The 13,109-nt window shown below is 44.7% G+C and overlaps 1 protein-coding gene across 1 annotated transcript in view; it reads right to left on the bottom strand.

The window, feature by feature from the left end:
• CRTAP (cartilage associated protein) overlaps positions 1–13,103 on the bottom strand; it is a 34,818-nt gene extending 21,715 nt beyond the window's left edge. The window contains exons 1-5 of the mRNA XM_019508925.1: positions 12,635–13,103; positions 6,865–7,014; positions 5,921–6,092; positions 2,291–2,419; positions 395–540 (exon numbers count right to left, since the gene is read on the bottom strand). Of these exons, the coding sequence (XP_019364470.1) occupies positions 395–540; positions 2,291–2,419; positions 5,921–6,092; positions 6,865–7,014; positions 12,635–13,078 (1,041 nt within the window). The 5' untranslated portion in view covers positions 13,079–13,103. The remainder of the gene's footprint in view (positions 1–394; positions 541–2,290; positions 2,420–5,920; positions 6,093–6,864; positions 7,015–12,634) is intronic.
• Positions 13,104–13,109: the final 6 nt, after the last annotated feature.

The raw sequence follows: 13,109 nt of genomic DNA, 5'->3' as shown, positions 1-13,109 counted from the left end.
TCCTGCCACTGTGTGCATCCCTGGGGAAGGCATGGGGGGCATATGACCCCTGGATCTGTCCATGGGGTGAGGGTGGACTGCTGCTGTGCACTCAGGCCTGGGGCTTCTCCAGCCTCTTCCTAGTGGCTGCACTCAGACTGGGCAGGAGGGGGAGGCAGCAGCACTGGGAGGTGGGGTCTATGGCAAATTTTGGGCTCTAGCCCTCCCCCACAGAATAAAGAATTATGGAAACCTTGTTCTACACAGGTTGCCTGACACAATAAACAGATATTTCACAAACTGTGTTTGACAGAAAAAAATACTAGATAATTCTTCTATACCAAAACTTACATTTTCTTGGATTATGGGGCAATATCAGAATGTATTTTGGAGGCAGTTTATCCATCAAACCTACCGGTCTAGGCTGGAAATCTTCCTCTGAGAGTCCCCATTTGTCTTTATGATATTTATAATATTCCATGTTCTGTTTCATTACTTGATCTTTCTGGTCAAAGAGCATGTAGCTAGCAACACAAGAAGCTGCATTCTTCATGTCATTCACTAAATTAATTACAGGAGGAAAAAGTAAATAAGCAAATGGCCTCCACTTCCCTTTATTATGCAAACTCATGACATTCGAAGGGAAACAGGATAAGTTTTCCCCTCAACCATACAAAACAGCAGAGACTCCCACAGGTTGGGTAATCTTCCCTTTATCCTGTGGCATTTCTACAGGCAGGGGGTTGAACTGGATGACCTCTGAAGGTCCCTTCCAGCCCTAGGTCTCTATGATTCTGTGATAACTGAAGCCCAAACAGATGAAGAGACTTGCCCAGTATGATACAGGAAGGCCATGGGATTGGGTACTGGGGCCTGTGAGTGCCCCTTCCTACCCCTGTGTGCTAGGACTGGGTTACGGGGTGCTGGCACTACACCCTCCTGTCCCCTTTGCACCAGGACTGGGACCTGGGGGTCTGACACTGCCTTCTGCCTCCCACAAATTGGAATTGAACCCTAGAGCCAGGTGCTGCCCCTGCCCAGCCCTGTGCACTGGGATTGGGTGCCGGATCCAGTACACAGGATCTGGGGCTTCCCATGGGTCCAGAGGTTTGGCAGGATAGGAGCAATACTATCACTCCCCCACCACCAAATTTCTGGACTCGTGAGGAGCTCCACTGTCTAAAAGACACAATGTCGTGGGCCAGATCTGACTTGTGGGCTGGAGGTTGAGCGCTCCTGGTTTAACTTATTAGCAAAACTACACAGTCAATCCTGATACAACCACAAGACATAACACTCTAATCCACCACAGATAAAGCAGGGAGACCATGGTGGCCAATGTCCTGCTGCTACAAAGGTTGTTAAAAAACACTTGAGAGAGCCAAGGAAGAGTGTCAACCCCGACTACAGAGGATGGCAAAAACCCTAAAGGTAAGTAATAGCACTACCTTACCTCACAGGGGTCTCGTGAGAATAAAAATACTGAGGCAATTTAGGGCTCAGATACTACAGTAATGGAGGATAGGAGTCACTTCATATATTTCACATAGGTGAAAAAAATCTCTAGCTTATCTCTAAGAAGGATAGAGCAATTTGTTTAACCTGTAAAAGTGATAAGGAATTTGACAGAATAAATCACACTTCTTCTGCAAATGTCTATTTGAAATGCAAATTCTATCATTTCTCTACTTAGAGCCTGGGTAGAGAGGAGTAATGGCCAGGCATTTCCTTTGATTCCTGCCACTGAGGCTGCTTACAGACATGAAACCCCCCCCTCAAAAAACAGCGGTTTACTTTCGGCTCGGCAAGCCCCCATGCCAAGTGCAGTGCATACCCAGAAGAGGTATTGAGTTAGTTTGATCCAGTTCACCCAACATCTGTACAGATCAGTATGCTTCAGTGATTCAATCTTCTTTTAGATAGAAGCCTCCAAAAAACCCTGCTGAAGCACTTGCTCTATACTTATGTTGGGGAATGAGGTCAAATTGGCACACTTCCTCTTCCAGTAAAGCACTTCCCCACCCTGTCTGCCCCATAGTCTATCAGTGACCTAAGATAAGAACTGAGGGGATCATCCTTGTTAGGATCTGGCCTTAAAATGACTTGCATTCTCTTCTTCTTTTGCCTTTGGGGGCTTTTTTCCCTTGGATGTCAGCAACAGTTACACACAAAAGAGGTGACTTCGATTTTGAGGCCTGGAATAGATTAACTACAGATTCGAGAAGTCAGTGGAAGCCATTAATTCTGAGACAAACTAGGAAGGAAGAAAACTTGCCTGTAACATCACACCTATATTTAAATCACTACTTACATTTATAATAGGCAAACTGTAAATAATGGTACATGGTTGCTACAAATTTCTCTACAACGAAGCCTCCAATGACTGGTGTCAGGTTACTTTCACACTGCACTTTGCATTCAAGGACTTCAATATAGTGATCTAAAGAAAAACAGAAACCATAAAAAAGCAATTTGTCATTTCTTACATGTCACCTCCAGCCAGGTCCCGAAAGTATTTTGGCTCTATACTGATCCCTGTGGCCAGACACCAAAGGACTAACGTTTAGTGGTATGGAGCACTCACCGTTCTAAATGACCTATAGGAGAGGTGTTGGTACTCAGCACGTCTACATGATTAGGATTAAGACGTTTACATCAAAAACTGCAATCCCAGTAAACAGGTTTTACTGATCCCTATAGACAGCCTGTGGTGAGACACTTTACATCAAGTGAAATGGACTACTGTTGTATGTGTGTAATGTATATTACATATTTTTAACAGTGATATTTTCGGATGGCTAGTAACTTTATTTTGTAACAAAAAGTAGTAAATAAAATTGCAAGACTGGTATGCTACACTAGTTTCTCTGTCTTCTGTATGGCATCAGATATCAACTTCCAAATCTATGAACAACTGTCTGGTATTATAGCCCAATGTGCAGATTCCATCTTCCTCATCTGGGCATTTGTAAAGATTGCAGCTTTCAATTAAGTGCTGTGCTGTTTGTTGGACACCACATTCATACTGGGGGCTGCCCAAGATGTTCATCTTGTGAAGTGTTGTTTTTACATGTCTGTATCCAGATCTCAGTCCGTTCAGCTTGACCCACACATCTCTGTCAAGGTCACACCCAATGGGAACTCATTTGGTGTTAGTATAAAATGCTGTAGGAATAGGTCTTTCCCAGTGGTTGGCCCTCTCCATTGCTGGCCATAGGCTTGGTTCAGCATCCCCAGTCTCTTTCAGGAGCTTGTGAACTTCATGTATAAATGGTTTATGACTTTTAAACCTCTTAAAGCCTCTATCTATTTGGATCTTCAGGTAACAATTGATGAAGCAGGTGATTTTCATGATCTCTTGCCTGTATTGCCAGTAATGATGTTAGGGCCTGTCTTACATCACTGGGTCTAATGCTTGAGGGCATTTATACACATACCGTTTTGTCCTGTGACATGCTGGAGATCCGCCACTTCGGAGCAGACTCGATTAATCAAGTTTGCTCCACATGTGAGCTGATGCGAACTGCACTGTGCCGCATGCAGTTGTATAAGCAGCAAAATGCATGTCAGCATGCAGAAAATGACAGTGGCACACTTTTGAACTAAAGCACCTTCTATGTGTTTTAGTTCAAAAGCACACCACTGCCATTTTCTCAGTGTTGATATGCATTCTGCCACTTATACAACTGTGGGTGCTTTTCAAAGCACCCAATGCTGCAGCACTTTTATCTGTAAAAATGCCCTGAGAGTACAGGGAGTACATCTGCTTGTAAGTTGTGCAGCCTATTATGAATCTCAGTACACTGTTAAGTAGTGTCAAGCTTTTTAGTGTGACAACTTCTCATGGTGCCTCCCATGAATAGCTATAAAGTAAAACTAAAAATCACTACCAGGGCAATCATACTTTTGGTTTTTTCCATTTCAGTACAATGTACTTTCCAATTTTGATATACTAACTACAGGATGAGCCAGAGCAACCTCTCCTACCAATAAGGGGTTCCTACTTCTGCTACCTATGTTGAAGGCTATATATACCTCACTCAAGCAATCAGTGCTGGAACACATCACCAGGAAAATGAAACCACGTGCAATCCTTCTACAAGAAACACATATAAAGCAGCTTTGGAAGATTAAACTTTCAGGCTACAGACTTGCAGACTCTATTGCCAGCAAGATCCGGGATCCATGGCCATACCTTCATTAGAAACAACCTGCCATACACTACCAATGGACATAACACCTCTCAGAGTGCAACATAATCATCAATATATACAAGGCCCTCCCTGCCATGTTGTCAGTCACATCCCTGCCTCTTTACAACCAGACAACCTTACATGCTGGTGTCTAAATTGACAATGCCAAGATTGGGGATACTCTATTAATAGTAGCAAAGGAGACAATCTCTGTCTCTGGGCAAGTCAGAATGATATAACCCTAGTATATAACCCAAAGGAGCCATGTACCTTATACTCTGGAAACTGGAACATTCAGATAAACACAGATCTTGACTAGTGGAAGGGTGACTTGAGTAAAATACCGATAAGAAAAGCACTTGACAAGTTTCCATCATCTCAGCAAAGGCTCTTACTCATCAGCATTGACCATATGATTTTTCAGCTGACACCATCTAGACCAACACCAAGATAAAATTTCAAAAGGCAGATTGGCAGAAATACACTACATTACTGTTATGTCCAAAAGAAATACCAGTGATATTCCAAAACAGCCCTATAGAGGGTACCTTTTGGCCTCTCATTGTTTTGCCTCCCTTTCTGAATAAAAATAAACAGATGACAATATGCTGATGGGTTTTATTCACCGAATATCTTTCATTCAGAAAGAGCCTAAATTGTGATTTATAAATTTATTTATAAAGCACAGAACTGCTGAGCAGAACAGGTTAGGACCAAAAGAAATAAATCATTTTATGATACATCTCTAAAAAGCTTGTCTCCTTCATAGATCTTGAAATCCTTGCCATCAATAACCCTTTAAGCATCAGTACCCACATACGGTAGGCATTAAATGGCATGGACAAATATGCTTTCGTAACACCTTCAAAATGAGAGGAGTTGGTGCTGTCCAGGACCTTCTTCAGCAATCCGTCACAGAGGATGATTGTCTTCCATGATTATCTTATCTGTGTGTCCCAAGATGGCTGATGAGGCCTACCCAGGATCAATAGTCTCTACTGCAGCTCAGACATGTGTTTCTGTGTGCAGTGGGTGGCACTAGATTCTTGATTTGCCCCGCAACACATCGTTTTTGTCACTCCCATTTTTTCATCTCCTGTTGTTGTCATGAGGTTTCAAAATACTGAGATCCCTGCAGCACACTCTTCTTCCATTTGAAGTGGTCTGGGCAATAGTCTCCCAAGAGTTGGCATTGATGTTGCATTTTTTTAAGTTGGCCTTGAGGACCAAGGCAAGGGAAGTTTAGTTTAGATATCAGGAAAAAACTCTCACTAGAAGGGTAGTAAAGCATTGGAACAGGTTATTCAGAGAGGTTGTGGAAACTCCATCCCTGGAGGTCTTGAAGACCTGGCTAGACAAAGCCTTGGCTGGGATGATCTAACTGGGGATTACCTTGCTTGGAGCAGAAGTTGGACTAGATGACCTCCTGAGGTCCCTTCCAACCCTAATTTTCTATGATTCTATGATACGTCCCTGAAGTGCTTTTTCTGCCCTCTTCTTGAGCATATGCCCTGGCTGAGTTCAAAAGCACACAACAGCAGTTAACGCTGTAACAACTATTATGTCTAAATAAGCCCACAGTAATACGAGTTAAATCTCCCTCACTTTGACCCTGAATGAAGCAGTATAAAAGTTGGAGCAGTTTTGCTACACTTATATTGTTACATGCTCATGCAGATATAACAGTGACAAGTAAAATATTAATTCAAGACTCCTTTGCAGGAATTAAGGTCCTGTGAACTACTTACCTGCTATCGAGAGATAAAACTCTTTAAAATCTTTAATTTCTCGGGAACCTTCACAGGTTGCTATGCAGTCATCATAAGCTTTGAAAAAATCAGGAAGTGCCAGCTCCATATCTGAGATGGATGTCTTCCAGTTATCTCCATTGTATGCTCTCACTGCCCTGACAAAGAGATTCTGGAAACCAGGCAGAAATGAGGTGCATTAGTTTCTAACCTGTGAAACAGTAGTAGTGTTAAGAGATCTATCTAGTGGTTAATTTCTGAGCTATGTAAGTGTTCACAGTATCAGAATCTGAGATAACTAGGACAGTGAGCAAGTCATTCAGACGTCACTGAAAATAGATATCTTAACGATTGATTGCGGCTCAGTTTTCAATTATAGTACAACTTCAGTTATTCAAATACCTAGGAACAATCAAGGAAATTTTTCAGGTATTTAACAGAGAGCAGATGCTGTGATTTCATTTCAGATATTTGAGGCCCTTGCAGTGGAGACTACAATGTAACCCTAAGCTGCAAACAATTGTTAAGAAAGGTATTTTCAGCGATGTCTGAATGGCTTGCTTACTGTCTTGGTTATCTCAGATTCTAATACTGTGCATACTTGCATAGCTGAGTAACTGTATACACTTGCTTAAACCTACCAATTTCAATGGGCTACTCTTACACAATCTTACTAAAAGCTTAGACCCAAGTAGGATCTGAGCTTTAGTTTGAACACTATTGTATGTAGGCTACTTGGATTTCCAGGACAGTGAAATAAACGGCAAGAATTACTGATTGTGAAAAGAAGAAAAAAAAGGAACAGAGGGATGGTTGGGAGGAAAACAGGGAGTGAGTTGAGAATCAGACAAAAAATTGAGAGGAAGATTATACTGGAGGATAAAGACCTTGACCAGATTCATGGAGAGGTACTCAGGAGAACAGACGATGGGTAGAGAATATACCTCAAATGACTTTGTTTCCAAGTCTTTAATGTACTCTTCGGCATCAGGCATGCTCTTATAGTAAGCCATATTCCTTTGCATCATTTCATCATCTGGATGCATCAGAAGGAATGTGTGAGCTGCTGCTATGGCTTTGGGAAGATTATTGGCCTAAAACAGCAAGAAAAGAAGCTTTTAAAAAGAAGTTTGTTTGTTAAAGTTTGTCTGTTCTTCTGTCATCAAACTTTCCCTTGGTGTTTCTCTCTGTATATATTTATGTTCAATATACAGAATTTATTAAGTTATGGAAACTTAATTCCATTTGCAATGCCTACCTTAGAAACAACAAATTCATATCAAAGTGAGCCAGCAGGTAAATATAGTTTAAAAATTAACAACCCCCCCCATATTTTAATAAACAGAATCACATTCAACATTGGAATAACCAGAATAAGACACACATTTTCCTTGCAGATTTGAAGAGGAGTTTTCCCTAATCTTGTTCTTTTTTTCAGCAGGACTATCATTTTTGGCATCTACCACAGCAAAAGAAATGTGCATTCATTTTGAAATTATACCCCAGGTGTACTGCAAGGCATGCAGACATGCCATATTTTTGATCATAGCAGATCACTTGACTCCCTATTGCCTACCTACTCTAAACTTATTTTAAAGCACTGGTGTCAAACTCACCCCATGCCCTGGGCTGGATTCAGACCAAGGGACTTCACGTGGATTGGATCCCCAGGGTACATGGTGGGTCTAGCAGGACTGGTAAAAGCAAGCCAAGTGGTTGGTTGCTATGGCAGAGGCAGGGCAAGCAGCTGTGGTCAAGTGGATATATGGTGAACAGCAGTGGCCTTAAGAGTTCGCAAAGTGAGTGGGGCAGTGCTGGCACGGCTCTCATGTCCATCACGGTTATTGATGTCATGACAGACCCCATGCCCTAATTCCCTGGCCCATGCCAGTAGCCCAGCAGGCTGGATGTAGCAGCTACAGGGGCCTGATCCATTATGTGAGTTGTAAGTTTGACACCCCTGTATTGAAGTATTATATTTGATCTGGTTTCTTTAAGTGTTGACCCAGAAGAAGACATTGTCTATGAGTAAAGAAACTTAAAGTTTGAATAACTTATAATAAACACTATAAAGTGCGTAAAGTGCTATAGTTTCATAGTTTCTAGGGTCGGAAGGGACCTGAGCAGATCATCTAGTCCGATCCCCTGCCATGGCAGGAAAGAGTACTGGGGTCAAACGACCCCAGCAAGGTGTTCATCTAACCTCCTCTTAAAAACCCCCAGGGTAGGAGCCTGCACCACTTCCCTTGGAAGTTGGTTCCAGACCCTAGCCGCCCTGACCGTGAAGTAGCGCCTCCTGATATCTAACCTAAACCTACCCTCTGCCAGCTTGTGACCGTTATTCCTGGTCACTCCTGGCGGTGCTCGGAGGAACAGTGACTCCCCCAATGCCTGCTGATCCCCCCCGACTAGTTTATAACAGGCCACAAGATCACCCCTCAGCCTTCTCTTTTGGAGGCTGAACAGGTTCAGGTCCTGTAGCCTCTCCTCATAGGGCCTGCCCTGCTGTCCCCTGATCATGCGAGTGGCCCTCCTCTGGACCCTCTCCATGCTGTCCACATCCCTCTTGAAGTGCGGCGCCCAGAACTGGACGCAGTACTCCAACTGCGGCCTGACCAGTGCCGCATAGAGGGGGAGGATCACCTCTTTGGACCTGCTCGAGATGCATCTGTGGATGCACGACAAGGTGTAGTTGGCCTTCCTAACTGTCTCCCCACACTGCCGGCCCATGTTCATCTTGGAGTCAATGATGACTCCAAGATCCTTTTCCGCCTCCATGCTGACAAGAGGGGAGTTCCCTAACCTGTAGGTATGTTGTCGGTTGTTCCTCCCCAGGTGCATCACCTTGCACTTGTCTGTGTTGAATCCCATCCTATTCTCATCTGCCCACCCTTGTAACCTGTCTAGGTCTGATTGTAGCCTGTTGCTTCCTTCTAGTGTGCCCACGTCCCCCCACATCTTAGTGTCATCAGCAAATTTGAACAGGGTGCTTTTTACTCCCTTGTCCAAATCACTGATGAAGATGTTGAACAGGGCGGGCCCAAGGACCGAGCCCTGCGGAACCCCGCTGCCCACGTCCTTCCAGGTTGAGAAGGACCCATCCACTACCACCCTCTGGGTGCGGCCCTCCAGCCAGTTGGCAACCCATTTGACTGTGTGGGTGTCTACACCACAGCCCCCCAGTTTCTTAATGAGAACAGGGTGAGAGACAGTGTCAAAAGCCTTCCGGAAGTCCAGGAAGACTATGTCCACTGCTACCCTTGCATCTAATGATCTGGTGATCTGATCATAAAAGGCCACCAGGTTGGTCTGACAGGACTATATTTTGGGGCATGAAAAAGAAATAAGATACCCACTATCCAGAAAAAAGATGATAGAGGAAAACAAAGCAAATTTATGAAGCCACAGCTCTAGTGAGGGGGCAGCCCAAAGTGTCAGCAGAATAAAGCCGACGTGATTCTTATTAGATCTATTGTTACCACCCTGTTCAGCGTATTTCATTCATTTGTTATTGCTGCAAATGGAATCTAAGATTATTAATCAGAGAGAATGGAGAAAATATAGTTTTATTTTTCCCTACCAGTTCATGAAACTGACAAGGCAAAAAAATTAACATGTTCTTCTGTAAGGTCACACTAATTATTCACATGAAACTCTGGGTGCTGTATTAGGCTCATAATCTGACAGGTTCTTTTGTTATCTGTGGAGCTCATTCACAGAGTAACGGGAGAGGAAAACTATTAGCAAAAATAGGAACACGTTGTTTAAAACTTACAACATAGCAGCTGGACTCCTGTGCAGATGCATCCTTTGGTAAGATTTCTTGTTTAATTGACCAGATTTTAAATTGACATAGTTTGTTTAAAGCCACATTAGAAATAATAAACTAAACATGCATTTCTAACCTAAAACTGTGTGTCAGGGGCAAAAAAACCTAAACCAAAAAAAAAAAGAAAAAGAAATAACTGAATATATTTATAGGTCTAATTCATTCTCTCTCCATGCTATGACAAGTCAAGATCCAACAAGTACAGGCAGAGAGGTCCTTATAATAGTTGAAACAATTTATGCTGGGGTGCCTCTACCTGTGGGCCAAATGCAGCCCACAGAGCTGTGCAATCTGGCCTGCAGGGCTCCCCAGGGGTCTGGAAATTTAGCAAGGGGGAGTGGTGGCAATTAACACTGCCACTGCTCCTCTGCCACCAAATTTCCAAGTCCCACGTGGCTCATTTGGTCCTGGGCCATCTCCACATGGCTTGACCAATCCTCAACTACTCCTGCCCTGGATGCTGGATCAGGTTCTGGCTGTGACCACCCTGTGTGCCAGACTGAGCATGTGGATCAGATCCAGGCCATGGATAAACCTGGCAACACTTCTCAAGCTTGGGCACCATTAGTTTATGCAAACAGACTTTGTAAAACCATGACCAAAAAAAGGTAGAACAAGCACACCACAAAACTCTCAAAAAACTGAGATACTAAGAAATGGAGTATCACCCTTAAAACTAGCTTTGCTGCTTGTCAGCTCTAACTGTCAAAGGCCTGGAATGTAGCCAGGAGCATTTCCTGCCCTGCTCATAGTTATGTGCTTGTCCAGACATAGCTAAACGCAAGGGGAAAATCTCAGCTGCAGTTTCGTCAAATACCCATTTCTGCTTCTCCTCTTGTGCTGTCTGCTTCAAGCTTATTTGCTGGTAGGATGAGATTTATTTATCTTCTGCTTAGTTTAGGATTTTTTTTTAGACTCAGCTTGCTTCATTTAAAAAAAAAAAGAAAGAAAAGAAAAATGCAGCAGATTGAAGAATGACAGACTCAGCCCTCAAGAGGAGCAAGCTCAAGGAAAAAAAATGTCTGCTCCTGGGACCCAAGACGTGGCAAGATTTCTCTGCCATTCACAAATACAAACTCACCCTAAAAAGTTTTACTCTGTGTTGACAGAGAGAGTAGGGAGAGAGGGAATAAACGGCAGACATTTCTTTGTTAACAAAAACCTTCAACGCAGAAAACGGTTCTTGCCCAGTGATTTCTATCTGTAAAATTCCTAGAAGGCAGAACCCACGCACTTAAAATTGGCAATAGAGTTAAAAAGTGGATTACACATATAACTCAAACAACATATGAGTAAGAGACACCAACCTATATAGCCTAGAGCATTACTTAATATGTCCCATCAAAAGAATTAATGTAGTAGCTTAAAGGATGACAAGTGTGCTCCCCCAGAGCACACTTACAAATAAATTGCTGGCAGTTCTGGACTGGGGACACTTATGTAGGAACAGATTTTACACCAATACTTTTACTAATTTGATATGTACTTTGCAAACTCCTAATTCATTGCACGGGGAATGGATAATGAAGGCAGGCAGAATGAACGATGACTGCTAAGTATGGGATAAAGTGACTTCTGTGTATTGGTTTAAAAATCAGGAGAGTGACTATTTTTCAAAGGGATGGCCTCTATTTGGCACCTCATGCCCGCTAACTGCTATCCAACAGGAAGTTACCTATGGAGACAAGACCTTGGCAATTTTTTTGGTACGATCTAAGATACAAATTTAGACTGACGTAGCCATGCCAATACAAGAGTGCACACATCAGCGTGCTTCTTCCTGTATAAAGGGACTTTTTTCAGTTTGCTTTATTTCAGGTGAGAAAAGATTTAAGCTATAACAAAACAGCCCTGTTACAGTGGAGCAAAAATGTCCTTAGGAGTGTTACAGCTGTATGTTTTGTACAAGTTTCCCCAGATAGCAAAGGCATTTGAACAGATAAAGCGAGCTTTCAAGCAGTAGTTCTAAAGAATATCATACCTTACAATGCTATACCATCAATAAAACTTTTTAGGCTGGTATTCCAGAAAAAAGTAGGCCCCATCTTTCTTCCTCTCCCCCATTTTTCTCTCTGGGTAACCTGTTCCAGTGCTTTACTACCCTCGTAGTGAGAAAGTTTTTCCTAATATCTAACCTAAACTTCCCTTACCTTGGCACTCAAGGCCAACTTCAAAAAATGCAACACCAATGTCAATTGTGAGAGACTATTGCCCAGGACCACTCCAAATGGAGGAAGACTCTGGACATTCCACCACCCCCCTGGGTCACCTGCTCCTGTGCTTCACCTCACTTCTCATGTGACAGTTTTGCCTGGTATCTTAGCTAAATACCCCTTGCTGCAACTTGAGACCATTGCTCCTTGTCCTGTCACCTGCCACCACTGAGAACAGTCCAGCACTATCCTCTTCAAAGTTGCAGTTGTAGGCCACTATCAAATCCCCTCTCAGCCTTCTCTTCTGGGGACCAAATAAGTCCAGTTCCCTCAACTTGTCCTCACATGTCATGTCCCCCAGCCCCAGAACCATTTTCATTGCCCTCTGCTGGACCCTCTCTGACTTGTCCTCCTACTTTTTGTAGTGGACAACACACACGCAACTATGCAGAGGACCCCTGCTCTCTCCCCATCTTATCTCCTCCTTTCTGTAGCGTGCGTGCGCACCCCCCCCCCTTCGAACTGGACAGAAGACTCCAGCTCTCTCTCCAACTTGTCCCCTCCTTTCTGTAGTGGGGGACAGACGGGACACACACATCTGGACACAGGACCTCAGCTCCTTCTCCACTTTGACCCCCCCCCTTTCTATAGCGGTGGCCCAGCCGCATCCTCCCCGGGGCCAGCGGAGGGGACGCCCCCCGTGCCAGCGGTCCCGGAGCGCCCTGCGGCTACCTTGAAGTAGGCGAACTGCAGGTACTTGTAGGGCTCGCGGGCGCGGAAGTCGTGCAGCACGTCGCGGCCGGGCTGGGACTGGCGGAAGGCGGGCAGCCCCTGCTTGCAGCGCCGCAGGCATTGCGCCCGGTGCAGCACGTCGGCGAAGAGGCGCAGCTCGGGGAAGCCGGCGAAGCGGGCGGCCAGCGCGGCGGGGCCGGCGCTGCAGTTGGCGTGGCAGAAGGCCTGGCTGTCGCGCAGCAGGCGGTGCAGGCGCAGGCTCACCTCCAGGTAGCCCACGCTCTCGGGCCACTGCTCGCTGCCGTACAGCTCCAGGCCGTGGCGGTAGGCGGCCTCCAGCGGCATCAGCTCGTCCCGCGGGAAGCTGCGGAAGCTGTAGCGCTCGTACTGCGCGCCCGCCGCCGCCAGCACGGCCAGAGCCAGCAGCGCCCGCCCGGCGCCCATCGTCCCGCGCACGACAGCTCAGCACTGCGGC

The sequence above is a fragment of the Gavialis gangeticus genome, unplaced genomic scaffold (assembly GCF_001723915.1).
Source record: "Gavialis gangeticus isolate Ggan-Ray unplaced genomic scaffold, GavGan_comp1, whole genome shotgun sequence".
NCBI classification, from domain to species: Eukaryota; Metazoa; Chordata; order Crocodylia; family Gavialidae; genus Gavialis; species Gavialis gangeticus.
This window is presented reverse-complemented; position numbering and strand designations above follow the sequence as displayed.